General features: G+C 43.1%; 1 protein-coding gene across 5 annotated transcripts in view; it reads right to left on the bottom strand.

The window, feature by feature from the left end:
- Nucleotides 1-25,949, bottom strand: part of tkfc (triokinase/FMN cyclase) — a 72,079-nt gene that overhangs the window by 40,293 nt on the left and 5,837 nt on the right. For all 5 annotated transcript variants that reach the window (XR_013886819.1, XM_080190433.1, XM_080190436.1 and 2 more), the window contains exons 2-5: nucleotides 22,949-23,138; nucleotides 18,859-18,969; nucleotides 10,589-10,770; nucleotides 2,382-2,460 (exon numbers count right to left, since the gene is read on the bottom strand). Coding sequence is in view for 4 of the 5 variants with exons in the window: in XM_080190433.1 (XP_080046559.1) it covers nucleotides 2,382-2,460; nucleotides 10,589-10,770; nucleotides 18,859-18,969; nucleotides 22,949-23,138 (562 nt within the window). In the remaining variant the exon portion in view is untranslated. The remainder of the gene's footprint in view (nucleotides 1-2,381; nucleotides 2,461-10,588; nucleotides 10,771-18,858; nucleotides 18,970-22,948; nucleotides 23,139-25,949) is intronic.

Raw genomic sequence — 25,949 nt, 5'->3', positions numbered from 1 at the left:
TATCTATGTACCAGCCTTCACAAGCTCTTTAGAGCAAGGGATGCCCTGGCATGAAGAGTAGAGAAGGCATGCAGGTGACCCCTCCTGATCCTTCTCCTCGAATGGCTACTGTGAGAACATAGCTTTGTCCCCGGGTCCTCTCCTGCTCCCCCTGAGCACTGTACACCGCTTAAGATGCTGGCTGATGTGTGCTCACCTCTGAGACTCCCCTCCTTTGAGAGGTGACGGCGCCAGGTTCATGCTTCTGTAGTCCTGTTATAAATCGCGCCGGCGTGACTTTACACCGCTACCAGCTCAAAATCCACAGAGAATGCGCGCTAATATGTATTACAGTGAGCTTTCTGCAGCCCTGCAGCATGTTTCAGACCACCCCACTGACAAGAGGCCTGTAAGAAAGGATTTTGGAAACCTGCTGGTGCAAATCGCGCTTTCTGGATTTTGAGCGCCTGCGGCCATTCCAACTGATGGAGAGTGCAGACTCAAAATTCAACCCCCCCCCTCCCCCTCTCCCCTCCCTCCCCCCTCTCCTCTCCCCCTCCCCCCCCACCTCCCCCTCTCCCCTCCCCCTCCCCCCCCACCTCCCCCTCCCCCCCCACCTCCCCCTCTCCCCCCCTCTCCTCTCCCCCTCCCCCCCCACCTCCCCCTCTCCCCCCTCTCCTCTCCCCCTCCCCCCCCACCTCCCCCTCTCCTCTCCCCCTCCCCCCCCACCTCCCCCTCTCCTCTCCCCCTCCCCCTCTCCCCCCACCTCCCCCTCTCCTCTCCCCCTCCCCCTCTCCCCCCCTCCTCTCCCCCTCCCCCCCCACCTCCCCCTCTCCCCCCCTCTCCTCTCCCCCTCCCCCCCACCTCCCCCTCTCCCCCCTCTCCTCTCCCCCTCCCCCCCACCTCCCCCTCTCCCCCCTCTCCTCTCCCCCTCCCCCCCACCTCCCCCTCTCCCCCCTCTCCTCTCCCCCTCCCCCCCACCCCCCCTCTCCTCTCCCCCTCCCCCCCACCCCCCCTCTCCTCTCCCCCCAAACCCCCCCCCCCCCCCGCCACCAACCCCCACACACAGTACATGCAAGGTCAAAAGGCAATGATTCAATGTTTCGTGCAATGTTGTACAGGTTGTATACATTTCGCTGATGATTACGGAAGAGGATTCCTCCTCTAATTCAGCTGCTTAATTAAACTACCGAACTATTAATTCCAAATGATTAATCACTAAGTACCCATTTTGCTTAAATTGAAATTATTAGGTATGTCTACTTTCTTTGGTGCAGAACATCTCTGAAAAATTAGGAATGTACTACTAAGTGAGCTATGATTGGGCATTAGCAGAGGAACTAATGTTTCTAAGCAGAAAATGCCATGCTGGATGTGGCATGCAATAGAGCAGATACAGAAGACTGTCTACTGTATGTTCCATATATGGAATGTCATTGCAGAACAGAATTTAAAGAAAGGCAATTGAGCAAGTGTTCTAAGGCTGGCAGTGCACAGAAAACACAGTTCACTAATATCCTAAAACTTGGTTTGGATGAATGATATCCTTATGATGCACAGTTAATCCTTCCACGCCCCGCTTTGAGTCATAGAATCAATGGTGCTTGGGTGAATAGTCAGGAGTTCTGCACTGGTGAAACAAAGCTGGCAACCAGCTGGCTTCTTTTTCCCTAAATAATCAGGCGACATGTAAATTAGTTCCCCTCTCTTGTCTTAGATTACCATAACAAGCCCCTTCCTTTGAAGGTAATGCTCACATCAAAGGTAAAATGATATTAAAGGACCAACCCAGAAATTTATTTATTTCTGCTCAACAAAACAAACAAACCTCACTAACCAGCTTGACAGCCTAATCAGTCTGGTTATTTCCTTAATCTACCATGAGCTCCAGCAGCCCCGTAAGAAGTCTCACAACACCAGTCCAACCAGTTTATTTGATAGTAAACCCACAAGCTTTTGGAAACGCTGTTCCTTTGTCAGGTATGTGGAAGGTTCTCATCTCCACATCATGGCTCCAGCAGCCAAACAGAAATGCTTTCTATTAAAATCTATGTCTGACACAATCACTGTTAAAAGAAACAGGAAACTTGGGTGGCTACAGTTAGCTACAAAAAGAATAGGATACGAAATCCAATTTCAGATAAAAGCAGGCCCACATCTGAGGGTTCCACCTCTTTATGCCTAAACTAATTTGAGTTAATACAGTCATCAGGCAGTCCTGCCTACTTCTTAAATGCAAAGTGACAATAAACTGTAACGGCTACAGATGTCCAGTCATAAATACAGATTAAATTTTGTCTTAATTGAATCCTTAATTATGCCTGCAGGCTCTAAGTGTATTGAATTAGCTTCAATCAACTAGAATATTTTCCATGGTTTGGTTCTGCAGTTTGATCACTTACCTAATTTACTTAAAGCGATGTTCAATTTCTCTACAATTTCATCAAGTGGTTTCCCCATTTCAGACAAGGCTCCAGCCATCTGCCAATAGTAGAGGAAAGCTTTAGACTTAGATATAATTAATCAAAGTTTTTTTTTCTAATTTTCTTCCATTCTTTTCTGAAAATGTTCTATTCCATGCTATAATACAATTCAACAGGTTTGCTAAATATCTCAAGTGGAAACTCTTCATTTATAATCTCAAGGCAACTATTATTGCATCCAACCATAGAGATCATCAGTGTCACAGCTAGTCCTTTATTCACTCAAACATTGCTTTATCATTTCTAGCCGTTCGCTCAGTTTTATGCTGAGGGCTTGGATAGGAAGCTACATAGCAGTGTTATGTTATGCAAACCAGACTAACAAGTTTGATGGAATGTTGCCCACCTTCAGAAAAGCATATACTTAAGGTCAGTTACAAAGAGCTGCTAATTGGAGTAGGTGGGAAGTAAACTTTCCTGAAAATTGAATCAATCAGGCCGACGTAGAAGTTTACATACCAAAGAGAGGAAATTCAAGAATAATGATTCTTTAGCTCATTGTAGAGGCCAGACTTTGTCATAAGTTGAAGCCACACTTCAAATGTTTCTCTGTTCACTTAATAATTAATTAATAAATCAGTCTCTGGTTTTACATTCAGTCTGTTGTCTTCTAAAATGTATTAGTCAGTACACTTCGCAGAAAGTCAGAAAAATATATATCTTAAGTACAAAATCCCACTCATACAGCAATTTTCTTTTCTCTTTCCTGCAACCAGGAATTATTATATAGCTAGGTACAAGGGCAAATAAAAATGCCACATTGGGGATATTTGTGGCTTGACACATTCATGTGCCACAGCACTCTGAGCATAATCGTTTTGTTTCCATCTTACAAAGAAGACTTCAGGTTTAATTTTTAAACAGAAAAAGATCCAAACTGTGAATTACAATTTCAAAACATTATAAAGCTTTAAAATTTCATGTATTAAATATTTTTAAATGCTGTTAAACAATGGCCCCAATCAAGGTTGTTATTTCAATCATTAACTATCAACGGGATATGTACGTTTTCTTAGAGGTATTTCTCAGCTTTGAATTTTTTATGTTAGCGTGTGTAAAAATATCAGCCGTTGACCTCTTGGATAAATTAGACAATTATCAAGACTAAAGTAGTGGCAAAATCTATGACAACTACGCAAATAAATTCATAACAGAGGAATGGTTGTTTACATGCAAATTCACTGAGCATCATTAACATTCAGTGACAATGGCCTGGATTTTCACCATTTCGGGTTGATTCAAGAACGCTTTAAAAATGTTGGGTGGGTCCTGGTTCCAGGATTCCTGAGTCCAATCCCAGACTGTCAAATTTTCAGGAGTGCTTTAAAAGGGTGCAGGCTAGTTCTTGACAGAAGCTCACATCTGGTACTCCCATTCTATATGGCTCCATTGCAGTGATACGCATATCCTGGATCCTATGCAATTTTCATGGAGCCAGGCCAAATTTTTGAAGAGTTGTTGTTCAAGTCCCATAGAGAAGTCATGAATACTTATCTGCATGGCCTACCTATTAAAAGGTAGGCTCAGAAATGTCCCCCTCATGCCTTCTTTGCCAAATTACATCCCCTCACCAAGTTCCTCAGGCCCCTAATACAAACCTCTATCCTTCCACCCAACTCTTGTACCCTATGCCAAAGTCTGCTCTTCCATTTAGCTCCATTTCCCTTCATGCCAAGCTCTGCCCTTCTACCACCCTCTGTTCTTCAACCCATGTCCTATGTCTCCTCATGCTCCCTATGTAAGCTCTGTCCTTCCATCTACCCCTTATACCAAGCTCTGGTTCTTCTATGCCTGTTGACTCAATGTACACTTTCTAGAACAAATGAGTACCATTGTGTATAGTGGGATGTAGAAGAAAATAGCTTTGTAAAAACATAATCCACTGACTTTTTCCTATGCTTGAAAAAAGTCTGGAATATAAGCTAATAAAAATGTTAATTATTCATACTCTTTGAGGTTTCAAAAACCTCAAATGCTTGAAACCACTTAACATGTGTCAACAAACATTGAGAAATTGACCACAGAGATCAGACAGCCTGAGATGTCACTCAAACAATGTTTCCTCTGGGGAGCAGCTATTCTCGTATTCTAACAGCTGACTAGACTCTCAGCCAACATACATAATGAGGCTTGGTTGGCTCAAAGCCCAAGCTGAGAAACAGCTAAGGCAAGTCCCAGGAACTTGTGATAGTCTGCTGCAATCTACACAACATGTCTATGGAAATGTCCCTTGCCACGAGGGCTCTAGCAAGCACCTCAAAATGAGGAGAAAGGAAAGAGGCACCCTCAACATATTGTTCTAGACAGAGTGCCTGCAAATGACTCATCAGACTCCAGTTCACTTGATCATCATCACAATGCCTTCACAATAAATTTACCCAACAAGACTTTCCAGTAATAGATATGATATTCTGTTATTCACCCTGGTGCTTTTCCTTAGCACTTCTCATGCCAGGATCCTTTCCCTAGCCTCCTGTCCCTATGCTGAGTTATCCCATCATGGACAATGGATCAGCAGTTGCTGTTATTCAGTTGGTTACCACTTCCATGCTGGGAAAGACTGGTTCCAATCTGGCTCTGTGCCACGCCCGAGATATAAATGCCCATCTGTCTTATTCTGTATGCTGCTCATATTGAGGTTGTCACTGGAGTCTTCTGCAGGAGAGCTTGTCTGTGACTTGACCCTCTGGGCAGTTGGCACACACTATCCTTTCCTTCTGGCTTGTTTGCAGTCCACTCATGCCTCGTTACTCATCATGTGCTCTATGCTACCATGTAAAGTACCACAGACTTAGTATCTCAGCTGGTGTCAGCAAGTGTCAGACCAAGTGAGAAGTCTGACATCTGCTCTTCTCACCCTTCATTGTCAAGGCAAACAACTGGCCAGGTGCCAGTTCTTGGTTCCTAAAAACATAAATGCACAAGGAGATTATAAGAGTGAGCAGCAGGTTTGTGGAAAATGTGAGGTGCACAGTTGTAGCATCTGCAGTGTGTACATTGCACCAGATTATGAAATGAGGGTAAAGTAAGATTTGAGAAAAGACAGGAACATGTCATCAAAGTGGGTGGGTTCAGTGACACCAGTCGCAAAGGCCTCAGTCACTGTCACACCAATGATTCAGAATATTGTTTCCTCCAAGAGATTCAGGAGACATAGATGTCTCATAGATGGACTTCAACATGGATAAATGTGTAGTGGTCCATTTTGGCAGGACCAACGGGATGCAGGAGTACAATATCAAGGGTAGGAGTCTTAGCTGGGTTGAAGAGCAGAAGGATCTTGGAGTCCGGGTCCATAGAACTCTTAATCGGCCTCGCAGGTGGAGGACGTGGTCAAGAAGGCGTATGGTGTACTGGCCTTCATTAATCGAGGGATTGAGTTTAGGAGTCAGGAGGCAATGCTGCAACTTTATAAGACCCTTGTCAGACCCCACTTGGAGTACTGTGCGCAGTTCTGGTCGCCTCACTACAGGAAGGTCGTGGAAGCTATTGAGAGGGTGCAGAGGAGATTTACAAGGATGTTGCCTGGATTGGGAGGCATGCCTTATGAAGATAGGTTGAGGGAGCTAGGTCTCTTCTCCCTGGAGACAAAGGTTGAGAGGTGACCTGATAGAGAACATAAGAAATAGGAGCAGGAGTTGGCCATCTAGCCCTTCGAGCCTGCCCCGCCATTCAATAAGATCATGGCTGATCTGTCGTGGCTCAGTTCCACATTCCCGCCCTCTCCCCATAACCCTTAATCCCCTCTCTTATCAAGAACCCGCTTCTTAAAAATATTTAGCGAGGCAGCCTCCACCACTTCAACGGGCAGAGAATTCCAGAGATTCACCACCCTTTGAGTGAAGAAGTTCCTCCTCAACTCCGTTCTAAACCGCCCCCCCCTTTATCTTGAAGCTGTGCCCACTAGTCCTACTGTCTTTTTTGAGCGGGAAGAGTCTCTCCACCTCTATCCTATCCATCCCATTCATCATCTTATACGTCTCAATGAGATCTCCCCTCATTCTTCTAAACTCTAACGAGTACAAGCCTAGTTTATTCAGCCTCTCCTCATAGCTCAACCCCCTCAACTCCGATATCAGCCTAGTAAACCTCCTCTGCACTCCCTCCAAGGCCAAAATATCCTTGCGCAGGTGCGGCGCCCAAAACTGCACACAGTACTCCAGCTGCGGCCTCACCAGTGCCCTATACAGCTGCAGCAAGACCTCCCTACTTTTATATTCAATCCCCCTCGCTATGAAGGCCAGCATCCCATTCGCCTTCCTGACCACCTGCTGCACCTGCAAGCTGGGTTTTTGCGACTCATGCACAAGGACCCCGAGGTCCCTCTGCACCGTCGCCTGCTGCAGTTTTTCGCCACGTAAGTAATAGTCCTTCCTACCATTCTTCCTACCAAAGTGGACCACCTCACACTTGCCAACATTAAATTCCATTTGCCATTTCCTGGCCCATTCGCCCAGCCTATCTAGATCCTTCTGTAGACTCTCCACACCCTCCGCACAATTTGCCTTTCCCCCAATCTTGGTGTCATCAGCAAATTTCGACACCCTACACTCGGTTCCCTCCTCCAGATCATCTATATAGAGGTTTATAAAATGTTGAGAGGAATAGATAGGGTGGATTCTCGGAGGCTATTTCCCAGGGCTGAAATGGTCGCTACAAGAGGACACAGGTTTAAGGTGCTGGGAAGCAAGTAGAGAGGAGACGTTAGGGGAAAGTTTTTCACTCAGAGGGTGGTGAGTGAGTGGAATCGGCTGCCGTCGGTGGTGGCAGAGGCGAACTCAGTGGGGTCTTTTAAAAGACTTCTGGATTAGTATATGGGATCTAATGGCATTGGGAGTTACAGATAGTTCTATGGCTTGGGAGGTACAGATGTGATTGGCGCAACTTGTGGGCTGAAGGGCCTGTTTGTGCTGTAGTGTTCTATGTACCTATCAGTTCTCTGCAGCTCTCTCCTACTGTGTACCACCTTGCCCTGCAACAAGTGCCAGAGTGTCAGAAGAGCATCAGTGAGTCTGTTGCAATGTGTCTGGGTAGAATCCTTGTCAAAGCTGAAAAGTTGGAAGTATGTGGAGCTGTGAGATATGTCAAAAGGCTTGAAGCAGTAGTAGGTACGCCAAGGACTAAGCATAACTCAAGAGTATTATACCGCTGCTAACCTGGAGATTTGAACTTCAATTATAACAAATTACGATGTGGAAATTTTAAAAAATCATTATGATGTGCAGGCAGTACAAAGATTGCTTGTGACCTGCATTATTTTAATCAGGCCATGCCTACACTTGTGAACTGGCCATATCCAGGTTTTAGCCCAATGTGTCTAACTTGAACATTTCAATCATAGACACATTTTAAAATTACAGTTTCCGAACCTTTGACATTTCTCTACAAGGCAAACCTTACAGTGTTATTCTTTAACCATAGAGCAAACAACATCTCAACCACAAGGTCAAATCTGCCAGAGATAAGTCTGATCAAAATAATATATATTTCTGGGAACCTTTCCTTTTTAAAAAGATCATTGCAACCATTCGAAATTCAAGCTGACCCCTTGACTCTTAAACTCTGCCTTCTGTACTGGGGATATTTTCAGAAAATATCAATTGCAGGCAGCAGGTGGTGCAGCTTCAAGCTTACTTAAGTGAATATCGCCTAGGAAATCTGCATTTTGTTTGCAGCAAGTCAAGCTTTCTCTCCTACAATCATTACTGTCATACGATGTATGCTAATCCCATTTTTAATAAAGTGGACACTGTTCCTAACTATCTCAGTTCATGAATGATTCGGAAATGTGAAATCAAGTATTCACGGACAAGCTCTGTAACTTGAAGTGTAGGCCTAATTTCCACTGCTTGTGGAAGTGAAATTTGCAAGGGGAATATTATGGAGAGTTACAGGTGCATAGTCCCTTTATTTCTATGTCTAAAAATTAATGGCAGGTAAAGGCGATCGCTTTTTCATTAAATGCATGAATGCCTCAGACAGAAATAAACACGTCCAAAAGCACAAATTTGGTGATAACCTTTTACATCAAAAAACAATGCATTCTTCATAAAATGGAGAAGAAGAACAGCTTGCTCCTGGGTAAGTGGAAGTAGAAAAACTCCCTTAGCATCCTAGATGGATAAGGCCTATGAGCAGCTCGTCTCTTCCATCTTGTCTGTAGTTTACGGGTGAATATTCATTTACCAGATGAGGCAGAAAAGGCATTTTAATGATTCACAAATGTTTTATTGCAATACTACAGTTTAGTATAAATATTAGTTTCTGCAATTCCCTTCTGGATCCTCTCTCTGTCCAGTAGCGATCTCCTATTGGGGGAAAACCCCATCTCTTAAATACAGGTTTCAGTAAGTATCACCTGCTCTCAGTTCATTTTGAAGCATGGCTTTGTTTACTCTTAAAGGGACCTGAATTTCTAACATTGTCAGCCTGTGTTTTATCTCTTTCACGTTGCAGATGATGAGGGGTTATAACTATAGCATCCATGACTGTGAACAAGGGACCTGACTAGAATCATGTGTTATATCTCTCCCTGACAATTTCACCAACTTTAAACAGCACTAGAAAGCTCCCAGCACTTCTGCACACTCAGGCAATGCCAGTCAAGATTGATCAACAGTTAACCTGAAAGTTAGTTGTTGATCTGTTTAAACAGCACTGATATGGAAGTCCTTCCTGCTGCTGAACTTATATCCAGATGCGTGTTTACCAGAGGGCATCTAGCGAGGCTGAAAGCTACAATTCTGGCGTCAAATCAGCATTAAATCCTGACTGTATCACAAGCTGCCTGTTCAGCATATTTCCAGTACATGCACTTTGAAATGTGCACACACAGCATGTTTGCCATTTTGATACTAGAACCATATCCATAGCACTGAAACTATAAATGCCATGGAGCTCTACTTTGTGGCCAAGGAGTCTATCTATGCCCTTGTTATGAATAAATGGCTTATCATTTTCTATCTTTGAGCAAAGGTATAATGTTCACCATCCCCCAGTTCTTTGAAAATTCCTGTTAACACAATATTTTGAAAAATTACAATCGGTGCCTCAGCTATTTCTTTTTTATATTATTTATTCACAGAATGTGGGCATTGCTGGCTAGGCCAGCATTCATTGCCAACCTAATTGCCCTTGAGAAGGTGGACTACTGCAGTATCTGTGGTGTAGGTACACCTACAGTGCTGTTAGGGAGGGGGTTCCAGACATTTAACCCAGTGACATTGAAGGAACAGAGATATATTTCCAAGTCAAGATGGTGAGTGACTCGGGGGCCGGGGCGGGAGAATGGTGGTGTGTGTGCGTGTGGGGAGAGACTTCCAGATAGTCATATTCCCTTGTCTACTGCCCTTGTCCTTCTACTGCAGTGCATTTTGTAGATCATGGCAGGCAACCTGTGATCTGGAAGGCCCATGCAGCTATCTGGGTTCTGAGTGTGGCCCATAGGAGATTTTGTTGACTGTTGCCCAAGCACAGAGTTGCCACATTCTGCTGATTTCCACCCACATAATCTTTTTCATACTGGTATGACTGAATTCATACCACGTAAATCAAGGGCAATCATGCTGACTACACATTACATTGACTGCAAAAGGCTTGTGCTCCCTCTGCGTCCAAAGTGTAAATATTTATTTTGTTTTTACCATTTGATAAGAGTTCTATTAACGTATAAATAAGTAAGCATTTTCTATAGCTCATGAATGAAATATTCAGTGCATATTAATGTATTTAATCTCATTTTTGGGATCATAGTTAGTGAACAATCCGATTTCAATATTACAGCCTACTGAGGAGGGCCACTTATGAGAACACACCTGTTAGCCTACATTGCCCTTCGTCATTGTAGATGGCACACACTGTTGCCAAGGTGTGTTAGTAGTAGAAGGAATGAATGTTTGTGGAAGGGTTGCCAATCAATTGAACTAAATGGCATTGAGCTTCTTGAGTGTTGTTGGAGCTGCACTCATCCAGACAACTGGAGAGTCTTTCTATGCAGGAATGGACACCAGCTGGGCCTGCGACTTTCTTTTACTGTCAGTCTTAGTGGTAATTGTATGACGCTGATCTCCCTGTAAAACATCACATTTCCAGTCCTTCACCTCAGTAATTTTATATATCAGACTTACTTTGTGTATGAGGATTGTACCACACAGACCCCTCCTCCCAGCTTTCTTATGTGTGGTGAAGGCACAGTCATCAGCTACAATGACCATCTCCACAGTGATTCCCTCTGCTTTTGCCTCCTCTAGAGCTAAGCCAAAGTTTAGTCGATCCCCTGTGTAGTTCTTCACAATCAGTAGCACACCAGCTGGAGAAAGCACAAATAAAACATTTTAAACAGAAAGTGTCAAATTGTTTTTTTTGAATCTAACTATTGACCAAATTAATCACCCAGACTAGACATTATTTAATTAAAGGAGTTACAATGTCCCAAAACTCTTCACAAAAACATAATCAAAAAATGGGCATTGTTCCAGAGAAAAAAAAGGTGATCAAGTAGTGACTGTAAAATATTGCTTGCTTGTCCATTGGCTGATATGCAATTGATACAGGCCTGGAAGAGTGTGGTGGTAGAAAGTTGATTGCCTCAGACCTTTACTGTCATACCAATGGTTCAAGTTCTTACAATTACTCTTGCCGCAGAAGGCATGTATCCTGAACTGGATCCCTGCTGAGCCTAACCCCATGAAGCCAGATCTCCCCTGTTACTCTGAGTTAAACACACCGTGAAATGTAGCCATAGTTGGTGGAATGGTGTTGTTCCTTCATGGTTATTGGATCAAAATCCTGGATTCTGGGTGTAACAACACAAAGACTCGAGCAATTCAAGAAGGTGGTTCATCACAACTTTCTCAAGGGCAATTATGATGGGCAATAAATGCTAGCAATGCCCACGTCCAATAAATAAAAATAATGGTACTTGCTGACCTTCCTAGCTTGCTTTCTTCCATTTTCTACAATTTCAATTCTTCATCTGGATGTCTCATTCCCCAAATCAAATTAAAGTTCATTTTACATGTCTCCTTTTTTTCAACTTTCATGTTTAACTGATACCTTCCAAATAATTGAATTATGGTTGGCTTTCTGATGTTTCAGCAGGAATAAAATCAACTATTTAAGTGCCATGTAAGCATTGTGTGCTGTTGTATCAGAAAGGTTCCTTGAAATTTAAAGCAATGAAGAAACAAACCATCTCAGATCCAGTAACAAGCCTGACCCAGTAAATAATCCAAGAGTAAGGAACAGCTAGCCAATAATAATAATTATATTCCATACTAGGTTTGAAAGTGAGAAGGATAAGTTAAGATTTTAAACTTGGGTAAGGCTGACTTCTATACAAGGCAGAAATTAACTACAAAAGACTGGGTAAAACTATGAAATGACAAAACTATTGACAAACACTGGGTGGTTTTAATGCTGTATTTGGTAAAATATAAGATTTGTACATCCCTGTAAATGACAAGAGTTCTACATATACTAGTAAACAACTTTGGTCAATAGTGACAATCTAGGAACTGTGGATGAGCAGAAACACTAGGGATCCTAGTACAGCCATCACAAAAAGCTGGTTGACAATTACAAAAATAATTCAAATGGAATGAATGTTGGCCATTATGTTGAGTGGGCTGGAATATTATTGGATAGAAGTTATGCTCAAGCTGTTCAGAGCTTTAGTTAAATCTGAACTGGAGTACTGCACTCAAACCTCATGAAGGTTATATTGCCCTTGGAAAAGGTACAGGGCAGATTCATTAGAAAGGTTAAGAGACTTAAATGAGGATAGGTTGCATAACTACACTTGCATTGTCTTGAATATGGAAAATTCAAGGGTGCTTGAGATGACAAAGGGATTTGATAAAATAGAAAATAAAGGCCTTGCATTTGTATAGTGCCTTCCACAATCAACATTTCAAAGCTCCCTACAGCTAATGAAGTGCTCTTGAAGTGTCGTCACTTCTGTGAGTAAGAAACACAACAACTAATTTGGGTATAGAAAAAGCTCCTACAAATAGCAATGTGATAATGACAATACAATTTATTTTTGGATGTTGATTGATAGATAAACATTAAGTAGGATACTTGGGAAAGATTCTCTGCTCTTCTGCAAAATAGTGCCATTGGATATTTTACATCCACCCAAGAAGCCAGACAGGATCTCAGTTGAAAATTTCAAAACTGAAATTGATATATATTGTTAGGAGACTGTATTAAGAATTATGGAACTAAGGCATGTAAATGGAGTTAAAATACAGATCAGCTATCGTCCCTGTAATTGAAGTACAGAATAGCTTGATGGGTTCAATAGCCTACTCCAGTTCCTATGTTTCTGAATAACTATTCGGAAAATGTTATTACAGAGAATAATGACAAAAGCCAGTCCTGAAAGCATGCTTCAAAACTGGAAATAAAAAACACCTAAAAGTCCTTAAAGAGTACCAATACAACTGGAGCATCCATTATACACACTCCTGATAAGTGGACGGAATGCACAGTGCAAAACAGAAGATGAACACAATGCATTCCGCACAGTTTTTATATGTTAAAATGTTTAAGGCTAGAAGGTTATCTGAGAGCTTTTGGTGTATGTTACAATGTGGCTAGGGACCAGTAACATTTTGTCTAAAGTAGGCAAATTTTGAAATCCCTAGTTATTCACTAGGAGAATGGCACCTCAAGCTTCTATGGTTTTAAACAAGCTAAATAATCATTACTATGCAAAGTCAGAAAAGGAAAATAATTTACATTACCTATCTTATACGCTAACATTCAGATTTAACATGTGATAACTATGAATTAATAAGCAAACTGTGGTCGAACATACCACACTGCACGTTAAATGGAAAACAAGCAACCAGGGCAGATTCCACAGATGTCTCAGCAACCAGATGTCAGTGACCACCATGGGTCATAAGATTATGCTAAATTTCTGTCTCCCTCAAGATGCCATGAACTCTCATTTTTTAAAGGTCTAGCAGCCTCTGAATTCTGTCAAAAGTTGGACCAACTTGCACTGTTTCAACAACCTTTCACCTTCCAATGGTTTAATCCACTTTCCTGGGACTGCGTTCCACAGGAATTCACAAAGCTGCGCTCCCATCTCTAAATACTGGTGCACTTGGAACTCCTTCGCAGACAGCTAGCTTCACTAAACTAGCACTAGGTTTCTCTGAACTTCAGTCTCCCAGCTGCAACAAACTATAAATTGCTCCCAGGGAATTAACTGCCTCCAGCATTGAACAAGCGTCCTTCTTCCACCTTCTCTGCTCCTCAGAGCTACTCTTCGAGCTGTAAATCACTCAAGATCATAAGAACAGAAGAAATAGGAGCAGGAGTAGGCCATCTAGCCCTTTGAGCCTGCCCCGCCATTCAATAAGATCATGGCTGATCCGAAGTGGATCAGCTCCACTTTCCCGCTCTCTCCCCATAACCCTTAATTCCCTTCTCTGTCAAAAACCTATCTACCCGTGACTTAAATATATTTAGCGAGGTAGCCTCCACCACTTCAATGGGCAGAGAATTCCAGAGATTCACCACCCTTTGAGTGAAGAAGTTCCTCCTCAACTCCATTCTAAACTACCTCCCCCCTTATCTTGAGGCTGTGCCCTCTAGTCCTGCTGTCCTTTCTGAGCAGGAAGAATCTCTCTACCTCTACCCTTTCCATCTCTTTCATTATCTTATACATCTCTATAAGATCCCCCCTCATCCTTCTAAACTCCAACAAGTACAGACCCAGTCTATTTAGTCTCTCTTCATAGTCCGACCCCCTCATCTCCGGTATCAGCCTAGTGAACCTCCTCTGCACTCCCTCCAAGGCCAAAATATCCTTGCGCAAGTGCGGCGACCAAAACTGCACACAGTACTCCAGCTGTGGCCTCAACAGTGCCCTGTACAGTTGCAGCAAGACCTCCCTGCTTTTATATTCTATCCCCCTCGCTATAAAAGCCAGCATACCAATCGCCTTCTTGATCACCTGCTGCACCTGCAGACAGGGTTTTTGCGACTCATGCACAAGGACTCCCAGGTCCCTCTGCACTGTAGCATGCTGCAGCTTTTCGCCCTTTAAATAGTAATCCCTCCTATTATTTCTGCCAAAGTGGATAACCTCACACTTACTAACATTGTACTCCATCTGCTAGATCCTCGCCCACTCGCTCAGCCTATCCAGGTCCCTCTGCAGACTTTCCACACCCTCCGCGCAATTTGCTTTTCCACTCATCTTCGTATCATCAGCAAATTTTGTCAACCTACACTCAGCCCCCTCCTCCAGATCATCTATATAAATGGTAAATAGCTGAGGCCCCAGCACCGATCCCTGTGGCACTCCACTAGTCACCAACCACCAATCAGAATAGCACCCACTGTTACCAACTCTCTGCCTCCTATTAGACAACCAATCCTCTATCCACGCCAACACCTTACGCCCAACTCCATGCACCCTAACCTTCTGAAGCAACCTTTTGTGAGGCACCTTATCAAACGCCTTTTGAAAATCGAGAAACACCACATCCACCAGTTCCCCTCTACCGCACTAGTCACATCCTCATAGAAATCCAATAAATTCATCAAACCCAACTTCCCCTTAACGAATCAGTGCTGCGCCCGCTCTATCAAACCATTCCTCTCCAGGTGCCTCGCTATTTCTTCTTTGATGACGGATTCAAGCATTCAAGATCCAAAATTATGGCCCAGTCAGCAACGTCCACTTCCTGTAAAGAAATTTTTAAAAACTGCAACTCTCAGTTGCACTGAATGGTTCCCAGGCTTTTCTGTGTCCTAACTGCCTGGAGCTTGCAAACAGTTGCACGCTTTCCACTTAAGCTCCTCCCAGGCTGCAGAATACACATTTTCACAGCAAAGTAAGAAGTCCCACAACACCAGGTTAAAGTCCAACAGGTTTATTTGGAATCACGAGCTTTTAGAGCATTGCTCCTTTTCAGGTGAATCTACATCTCTACGTCATAGCTCTCACAGCAAACACACTGATAAACTCAAACATGAGAAGCTTCTTGAGTTCCATCCATTTCCATAACACATAATAATAATAGTAATAATAATATTCCGTAATAATCGCCTTGGTGATTATTTTCCAAACCTCGCTGGATTCCGGGGAAGTGCCGGAAGATTGGAAAACGGCTAATGTTACGCCGCTGTTTAAAAAGGGTGGCAGGCAAAAGGCAGGGAATTATAGGCCAGTTAGTTTAACGTCTGTTGTAGGAAAAATGCTTGAATGTGTAATCAAGGAGAAACTAGCAAGGCATCTTGAGAAGAATTGTTTGATAGAGCAGACGCAGCACAGTTTCGTTAAGGGGAAGTCGTGTCTGACGAATTTATTGGAATTCTATGAGGGTGTGTCTAGTGCGGTGGATAGAGGGGAACCGGTGGATATGGTGTTTCTCGATTTTCAGAAGGCGTTTGATAAGGTGCCGCACAAAAGGTTGTTACAGAAGGTTAGGGGGCATGGAGTTGGGGGTAGGGTGTTAGCGTGGATAGGGGATTGGCTGTCAAATAGGAGGCAGAGAGTAGGGGTCAATGGGTGCTATTCGGATTGGCGGTTGGTGACTAGTGGACTGCCCCAGGGGTCGGTGCTGGGGCCTCAGCTATTTACCATTTATATAGATGATCTGGAGGAGGGAACCGAGTGTAAGGTGTTGAAATTTGCTGATGACACAAAGATTGGTGGAACGGCAAATTGTGCGGAGGGTGTGGAAAGTCTGTAGAAGGATCTAGATAGGCTGAGCGAGTGGGCGAGGACCTGGCAGATGGAATACAATGTTGGCAAGTGTGAGGTTATCCACTTTGGTAGGAATAATAGTAGGAAGGACTACTACTTACAGGACGAAAAGCTGCAGCATGCTACGGTGCAGAGGGACCTGGGGGTCCTTGTGCATGAGTCGCAAAAACCCAGCCTACAGGTGCAGCAGGTGGTCAGGAAGGCAAATGGGATGCTGGCTTTTATAGCGAGGGGGATTGAATATAAAAGTAGGGAGGTCTTGCTGCAACTGTACAGGGCACTGGTGAGGCCGCAGCTAGAGTACCGTGTGCAGTTTTGGTCGCCGCACCTGCGCAAGGATATTTTGGCCTTGGAGGGAGTGCAGACGAGGTTCACTAGGCTGATACCGGAATTGAGGGGGTTGAGCTATGAGGAGAGGCTGAATAGACTGGGCTTGTATTCGTTAGAGTTTAGAAGGATGAGGTGAGATCTCATTGAGACGTATAAGATGATGAAAGGGATGGATAGGGTAGAGGTGGAGAAGTTCTTCCTGCTCAGAAAGGACAGCAGGACTAGAGGGCACAGCCTCAAGATAAGGGGGGGGCCAGTTTAGAACAGAGTTGAGGAGGAACTTCTTCACTCAAAGGGTGGTGAATCTCTGAAGTTCTCTGCCCGTTGAAGTGGTTGAGGCTTCCTCGCTAAATATATTTAAGACACGGGTAGATAGGTTTTTGGTAGGCAAGGGGATTAAGGGTTATGGGGAGAACACGGTAAAGTGGAACTGAGCCACTTCAGATCAGCCACGATCTTGTTGAATGGCGGGGCAGGCTCGAAGGACTAGACGGCCTACTCCTGCTCCTATTTCTTATGTTTCTTACATAGCCTCCTTTGGTCTACCCCTAAACTGATCTCTAATCAATTGCCCCAACTTTATAATTTCTCCAGCTAAGTAAACCTACCTGCTGTTGATGGCTCGTACTTTCCTAGCTGTTAATCCCAAGTCAACATGGCCTCAACAGTTTACGTATATGGATTCCAAGCTGCTTTAGTTACATTTATCCCAATTTCTGCATTTAAACGTTAATCTTCCCAGAACAAAACATTATCTCTAAAATATTAACATGAACCATGAACTAGATATTCGTTACAAGTATTTAATACATAAGAACATAAGAAATAACAAGAAATAGGAGCAGGAGTAGGCCATCTAGCCCTTCGAGCCTGCCCCGCCATTCAATAAGATCATGGCTGATCTGTCGTGGCTCAGTTCCACTTTCCCGCCCTCTCCCCATAACCCTTAATCCCCTCGCTTATCAAAAACCCATCAACCCGCGTCTTAAAAAATATTTAGCGAGGCAGCCTCCACCACTTCAACGGGCAGAGAATTCCAGAGATTCACCACCCTTTGAGTGAAGAAGTTCCTCCTCAACTCCGTTCTAAACTGCCCCCCCTTTATCTTGAGGCTGTGCCCCCTAGTCCTACTGTCCTTTCTGAGCAGGAAGAGTCTCTCCAACTCTATCCTATCCATCCCATTCATCATCTTATATGTCTCAATGAGATCTCCCCTCATTCTTCTAAACTCTAACGAGTACAAGCCCAGTTTATTCAGCCTCTCCTCATAGCTCGACCCCCTCAACTCCGACATCAGCCTAGTAAACCTCCTCTGCACTCCCTCCAAGGCCAAAATATCCTTGCATAAGTGCGGCGACCAAAACTGCACACAGTACTCCAGCTGCGGCCTCACCAGTGCCCTATACAGCTGCAGCAAGACCTCCCTACTTTTATATTCAATCCCCCTCGCTATGAAGGCCAGCATCCCATTCGCCTTCCTGACCACCTGCTGCACCTGCAGGCTGGGTTTTTGCGATTCATGCACAAGGACCCCGAGGTCCCTCTGCACCGTTGCCTGCTGCAGTTTTTCGCCACGTAAGTAATAGTCCTTTCTACCATTATTCCTACCAAAGTGGACCACCTCGCACTTGCCAACATTAAATTCCATTTGCCAGTTCCTGGCCCATTCGCCCAGCCTATCTAGATCCAGAGAGCTCCATTCAAGTTTCATTGTGCTGAAAAGAGTCATGGTAACTTGGAATTTAACTTCATTTTTAAATCACTGGAGTAACTCATTCTCTGTAACCACAGAGGCCCAGGAGTACGCCAGCTGCTGGTTAGCTGAGAAAGTATTCCTGGACCTATGTCTTAAAACAGATGGGGTAAATATATTCAAACATGGTGACTGAAAAAAAAATCAACCACATCCAAAATTTGCTTAACCGAAAACAATTCATGGAGATGGCAACACCAATACAGTTTCTCACACTCTGTTCTGTAGTTTCATATTTTCATAGAATCACAGAATCGCTACAGTACAGGAGGAGACCATTTGGCTCATCGAGGCTGCACCGACCACAATCCCACCCAGGCCCTATTCCCATAACCCTACATATTTAATCTGCTAATTCCCTTGATGTTAGGGTCAATTGAGCATGGGCAATCCAACTAACCAGCCAGCTTTGGACTGTGGGAGAAAACTGGACCGCTCAGAGGAAACCCATACAGACATGGGGAGAAAGTGTAAACTCCACACAGACCGGTGACCCATGGCTGGAATTGAACCTGGGTCCCTGGTGCTGTGAGGCAGCAGTGCTAACTGCTGTGCCAGCCATATTTTACATAAGGTCATACTTGCTCCTGCTCTGTCCATGGTTCGGATCGCAGCTGAGATACTTCCAGTTGGTGGAGAAGTGAAGACATCTCCTGCAATGGCACCGGTCAACATCCCAACTCCAACATATCCTAGAAAGGGGAAAAAGGAACATTAGAAAGCCCATGGCACTTTTTGAATAAAATAATAAAACCTTGAACCCATTTCTTCTTTATTCCTCTAATTCTCTTTCCTCCAACATTGATTTCTGTTTGGACACGTCTTCATGTATGTCAGCAGTCTTAATTCATTTCCAAAGTGATAGTGACTGCAAATTTAGCTCTGCTCATTCCTAATGCGTGAACTTAAATGATAAGTTGTGCTGCCTTTAAAGGGACAATCGCCACACCAATTAAGTTACCAGAAGCTTCTACTGAAATTTTGATTACTATATGTCTGTGATCACATTTCAATGTAGTATTGGGCAAACTATCCTTAGTGCCTCTATTCTGTAGTCCAATTCTGAGGACTACTCCCATTTAGTTCCACTCCTATTGGTTACAATGGTGCTGGCAAATCTTATAATTGATTCTTTTCTCATGCCTTGGCTCTTAATTTTACTTACTTTCATGTTGCCTCTTGGTGATATTATCCAGAGACTGGGACTCAGCTTCCACATTTATGCTGACAATCTCTCCTTAGCATCCTCAATTCCAGCACCACCAGCATCAAGTGACCTCATCCTATATAAAATCATAGATCAGCCAGGATTTTCTCCAGATCAATTACAGGAACATTGAAGTCACCTAGTTCAGTGCCCAGTTGACTCCATCCCTTGCCTTATCACTGTTACTACAATTTTCTCATTTAATAAAATGCTCTGAGTTATCTCTCTCTCTTTCCACTTTCAATTAGAACTTCAAACTGATAACTCCTCATTCCTAACTCTCCTAAATCTCCATTTTTTTTGTTGCTCCAGTGGAACAACTTTCAAGTCTTTTCATGAATGGAATGTGCAAAACTACAGACAATACTCCAACTGTGGCCTCATCATTAGTGTAAAAAAACTATTGTGACTCGCTCATTCTTCTGTGTTGTTCATAAAACACAAAACGCTGATGAGAATGGTCTTTCTACCGGCGCTCACACATCACACGGAATTATGTGAATTTCAAATACATGTTTCTCCATTCATCTGTAGTCTTCAGTGTATTTTCATTGAGTTCACATTCTCCCATGACTACCTTCTACATCCCCTCCAAGGAGATTAGTTAACCTCATTCAACACTTTGACACAGTAACAGAGAGTGCAAGCAAAACTAATGCAATGTATGAAACAGATCTAGAACTCCAATAGGAATTAATAATATCAACAAATGAATGAAATCAAAGTATATAGAATCAGAGACAATTAGCAGAGTGAAAAACTGGCTAGCTGAAAGCAGAAAGTACGGGTGAAGGGTGGCTATTCAGAGTGGAAGAAGCTGGGAAGTGGGAACAGTGTTGGAAGCACAGCTGTTCGCAACTTATATTGATAATTTAGACTTTTGGAATCAAAGATATAATTTCTAAATTTGAGGAGGAAACTAAATTGGGTGGGATAGCCAACAGTGAGGAGGAGTACAATAAATTACCAGACATTAATAAACTTGAAAAATGGGCATATAATTAGCAAATTAATTTCAACATGGTTAAATGTCAGATATTCTGCTCAAAAAAATAAAGAAATTACATATTACTGTGAAACTAAGGGCTGAATGGATCATGTTCCCAACATTAATGTGAATTCCAAAACGGGAACCTAAAAATGTCCATGGTGGAACAATGGATGTGGCCTTCCCAGAGGCAGCAATTAGAAGACATCTCCAGGAGACGCAACCAATCAAGGATGGCAGCTGAGTTCAAGTGCAAGGACAACATTCAGGGCTGCTGGCTGCCTTTGCAGTGAGAGTGATGCCTGGCCATCACAGGAGCAGTAGCGCAGCTTTAAGGCACTTTCAGTGGGAGGGAAGTTTGCACTGCAGCAGGACAAACAATAAAGGAAGCATCAGTCTCCACAAAGTGGCTACAATGACCTGCCTGCTTGCAGCCTGCAAAATTGAAGACCAGTGGTTTATTATCATCTTTAGTTGGATTCCTGCCACTGCCAGGTAAGCTCTGTTGAACCTACTAATCCATCTCTGTAAAAGCAGTTGGATGCAAAACGCACCAATGAGCTGACCTGAACCTCCTCTTTCTAAATTACCTCACAGCCCTGTGGGCCTGGAAAGAATTGGCCTCAGAATCTAAACAAGATAGAGGAGCAAAGGAATCTGGGATAAACAAATACACAAATCATGACATGTTGCGATGCAGGTCAATAAGGCAATAACGTAATTAAAACGAACATTAATCTGATGAATTGAAAAGTAGTAAAGTTATTCGAAATGTGTAATGAACCTTGGTTAGACCACACTTTGAGTTGTGCACAATTTTGTTACCAAATTAAAAAAGGATATAGAACATAGAACATAGAACATTACAGCACAGTACAGGCCCTTCGGCCCTCGATGTAGCGCTGACCAGTGGAACCAATCTAGTGACCCTTTAACCTAAACTATTCCAATATTATCCATATGTTTATCCAATGACAATTTGAATGCCCTTAAAGTTGGCAAGTCCACTACTGCTGCAAGCAGGGCATTCCACGCCCTTACTACCCTCTGAGTAAAGAAAATATGGGGCACTGGAGAGTGTGCAAAAAAGATTTACAAGAATGAAATCTCAAGGAAGGATAAACAGGCATGCCCTCTTTTCTCTTGAAAAGGAAAGGTTGACGAGTCACCTTTAAAAGATTTTTGCAATTATGGAAGGTTTTAACAGCAGAAAGAGAGTATTTTTGTTTTGTGGGAAGAGCAAAACTGGAGACCATCAATATAAGATATTCAATGAGGAATCAAACTGGGAATTCAAAAAAAAGCAGAGTGATGGAAGTATGGACTCACTAACCAGGAAGTAGTTGAGGCAAAAAAAAATACATTAAAGAGGAAGTTAGATGAGCAATTGAAGAAGGGAATAGAGATTCATACTGACAAGTGTTCCATGAGAATGAAGAGTGGAGGCTCATTTGGGGTAATGTCACTTGGCTGGATTGGTTGAGCTTCAAAGATCTGTGCACATACACCCTCAGGTCTCCCTTGCACCCCTTTTGAAATGATCCCATTTGGTATGTATCATGTTTCCTCATTCTTCCTACCAAAATGTATCTTTACTTTTCTGTGTTGTATCATAGGATCACAGAATCACAGAATTCCTACAGTCCAGAAGGAGGCCATTCAGCCCATCAAATCTGTACTGTCCACAATCCCACCCAGGCCCTATTCCTGTAACCCTACACATTTCTCCTGCTAATCCCTCTGACACTAGGGGGCAATTTAGTATGGTCAATAAACCTAGCCCGCACATCTTTGGGCTGTGGTAAGAAACCACAGCACCCAGTGGAAACCCACACACATACAGGGAGAAAGTGCAACTCCGCACAGACAGTGACCTGAGGCCAGAATTCCATCTGCCATTTATTTGCCCATTCCAAAAACCTGTCTATGTCCTCATGAAGTTCGTTACTATGCTCTTCCCTGGTTTTTCAATGTAAATTTTGAAGTAATGCCCTGAATCTACAAGTCAAAGTCATTAATATTCATCAAAAGCAGTGGTCCAGGGACTAAACTTTGGGGAACTCCATTCTGAAATACACCATTCACCATAAATCTGCTTTCTATCTCTTTGCTGATTTACTATCCATTTTGTTACTGCCCATTTTATTCCACAGGGTTCAAGTTCACAAAAAGACAAGACTAAAATATGGCACTTTTGAAAGCCCACTGCATTGCCCTCATCCACTCTCAACAAAAAACTGAATCAAGGGATCTTTCACCTTCACAGATAGAGAAGGCCTTAATTTAACAGTAGATGAGAGGCATCTTTAACACAACAACAGTCTCTAATGTTTCAGACTTTGGGAGATTGAGGCCAAGACCTCATGACTCAATTGCAACTCAACCAGAATGTTCTATCCAGCATCGTGATCAATGATTAGCCAAAGGGTTAAAAATCTTCCAGAAATCTACTGGAATCAAGCCCGAGTAACATTACCTGCATGAGCAGGTTCATGACCCGATCCTCCTCCAGACAGCAAGGCCACTTTCCCTTTGATGTTCTTCAGGTCAGACCTGATTACTATCCGATGTCCCTGCAGCAGATGCATTCCAACATTGCAGGCCACGAGTCCATCCAGTGCATCATCGACACAATTGTGTACAGAGTTTATCAGCTTCTTTGAACGCTGCAACAAAAAATTAATTTGTATTTTGTTGATCCTTTTACTCTGTGTTGTAGCTCACAGTGTGCCTTCTGTCCAACAATACATTTTTGACTTTTACAAGTGTATCTGTAAGCCTATGGGGAAAAAAAAAATCACATTTTCAAACTCAATTGGAGTTATGTGTCCTGTTGAATCAACACCTCATTCAACTGTTCACTCTGTTTAATGTGGAAAATTCTTGCTTATCACCTGCATCATGAGGAAAGTAATTAGAAAACCTCCTGTTTAAGCCCTTATATTGGTTATTATTTTAGTGTATCGCTTGCAATGGAAGCTTTCATTTACTTTCACTATACAATAGACACATTTTTAACAAGATGTGACATTTAAAAATAGGTAGTCCGCTTCATGTCCACAGGATTCACATCGCACTTTATGACCCATGATGAAGTCTGAAGTATTGTTACTGTTGATATAAAGCAAAATGTGGCAAACTGTGCATCGCATATTTTATGAACAGCCAGTAGTTAGTCACATGATCCAATCATCTATTTTTAGTGAATTTGACTCGGAGAATATTGAAATTCAAAGTTGACCTCAACATTGCCAACATTCAGTTAGCAAACGTTTTGATTGTTTTAAATGTTGTAATCAAACTTGCAACTTGGAGTCAGAAAGTAAAAGAGTTGGTCACACAGAATGTAATTTGTGATGGTGACCAGTCGATGAGGTAGAGAGCACTCCAGCAGATATAATTCATGAGTCACAAGAAATGAAAGCTTAGGTAAAGGCAAGAATGCCTTTCTAGACTTGAGGGAAAGGGAAGAACCTATACTGCACCATTAACACAATAAAATGTGGTAAGGCACTTCACAGGAGCAGGATGGAGATGTTTGCTGGTTATTGCAGTGTTCAGTGCCATTTACAACTCTTCAGATACTAACCATATGCAGCAAGATCTGGACAGCATTCAGGCTTAGGCTGATCATGGCAGGTACCAGACGATTAACATCTCCATCAAGAAAGAATCTAATATTTTTTCCATGGAATTGATTTGCATTGCTGAGTCTACTATCACCAATATTCTAGAGGTTGCCATTGATAAGAAACTGAACTAGATCAGCCATATAAATACTATGGGAATTGTGTAGTAAGGACAAACATGAGCAACAAATGCAAGCCTTGTCAGTGATGTGCACATCTGATGAAAGAATTTTTAAAAAGCGACGCCAAATCGCATAAGGAGATATTAGTTCAGATGGCAAAAGCCAAAGAGGTAAGTCTTAAGCAGTGCCTTAAAGGTGAGACAGAGGAGTTTAAGATAGTGGAGTGCCCCAGGGGTCGGTGCTGGGGCCTCAGCTATTTACCACTTATACAGATGATCTGGAGGAGGGAACCGAGTGTAGGGTGTCGAAATTTGCTGATGACACCAAGATTGGAGGAAAGGCAAATTGTGCGGAGGGTGTGGAGAGTCTACAGAAGGATCTAGATAGGCTGGGCGAATGGGCCAGGAAATGGCAAATGGAGTTTAATGTTGGCAAGTGTGAGGTGGTCCACTATGGTAGGAATAATGGTAGGAAGGATTATTACTTACGTGGCGAAAAACTGCAGCAGGCGACAGTGCAGAGGGACCTCGGGGTCCTTGTGCATGAGTCGCAAAAACCCAGCTTGCAGGTGCAGCAGGTGGTCAGGAAGGCGAATGGGATGCTGGCCTTCATCGCGAGGGGGATTGAATATAAAAGTAGGGAGGTCTTGCTGCGGCTGTATAGGGCATTGGTGAGGCCGCAGCTGGAGTACTGTGTGCAGTTTTGGGCACCGTACTTATGCAAGGATGTTTTGGCCTTGGAGGGAGTGCAGAGGAGGTTTACTAGGCTGATGCCAGAGTTGAGGGGGTTGAGCTATGAGGAGAGGCTGAATAAATTAGGCTTGTAGTCGTTAGAGTTTAGAAGAATGAGGGGAGATCTCATTGAGACGTATAAGATGATGAATGGGATGGATAGGATAGAGGTGGAGAGACTCTTCCCGCTCAGAAAGGACAGTAGGACTAGGGGGCACAGCCTCAAGATAAAGGGGGGGCGGTTTAGAACGGAGTTGAGGAGGAACTTCTTCACTCAAAGGGTGGTGAATCTCTGGAATTCTCTGCCCGTTGAAGTGGTGGAGGCTGCCTCGCTAAATATTTTTAAGACGCGGGTTGATGGGTTTTTGATAAGAGAGGGGATTAAGGGTTATGGGGAGAGGGCGGGAATGTGGAACTGAGCCACGACAGATCAGCCATGATCTTATTGAATGGTGGGGCAGGCTCGAAGGGCTAGATGGCCTACTCCTGCTCCTATTTCTTATGTTCTTATTTTAGGATCCAGGCAACTCAAGGCTTAGCCACCAATGGTAAAGTGATTAAAAGCAGGGATGTTCAAGAAGTAACAAGTAAATAAGTGTAGACATCTTGGAGGGTTATGGGGTTGTAGGTGATCACAAAAGCGGAGACCGCAAAATCTATACCAGCCCCATACTTCCGACCCTGATCTGATTCTATAATCTTATTGGAAATCACAAAGTAAATAAGAAAGATAATGGAAAATTGATTAATAATGCATTGTGGAATAATTCCTTCAATTTCTACCAGTCAAGTTGCATTCTGCAGTTGTTCAGATAGCCAGGGAATCGATATCAGTCCTGGCTCAATGGTAGCACTCTTGTATCTGAATCAGGATATGTTGAATTCAAGTCCAATGACAAGCTGGGACTTCTGTGCTTTACTGGAAGAAATGCTGTCTTTTTTGGAAGAGACACTAAACCAAACTCCCATTTGCCCACTCAAAGATGCTGTATTAA

This window comes from Carcharhinus amblyrhynchos, chromosome 6, assembly GCF_965287045.1.
Source record: "Carcharhinus amblyrhynchos chromosome 6, sCarAmb.v2.hapA, whole genome shotgun sequence".
In the NCBI taxonomy this organism is placed as follows: domain Eukaryota; kingdom Metazoa; phylum Chordata; class Chondrichthyes; order Carcharhiniformes; family Carcharhinidae; genus Carcharhinus; species Carcharhinus amblyrhynchos.
The sequence above is the reverse complement of the archived record's forward strand: the minus strand, read 5'-3'. Positions and strand labels throughout refer to the sequence as shown.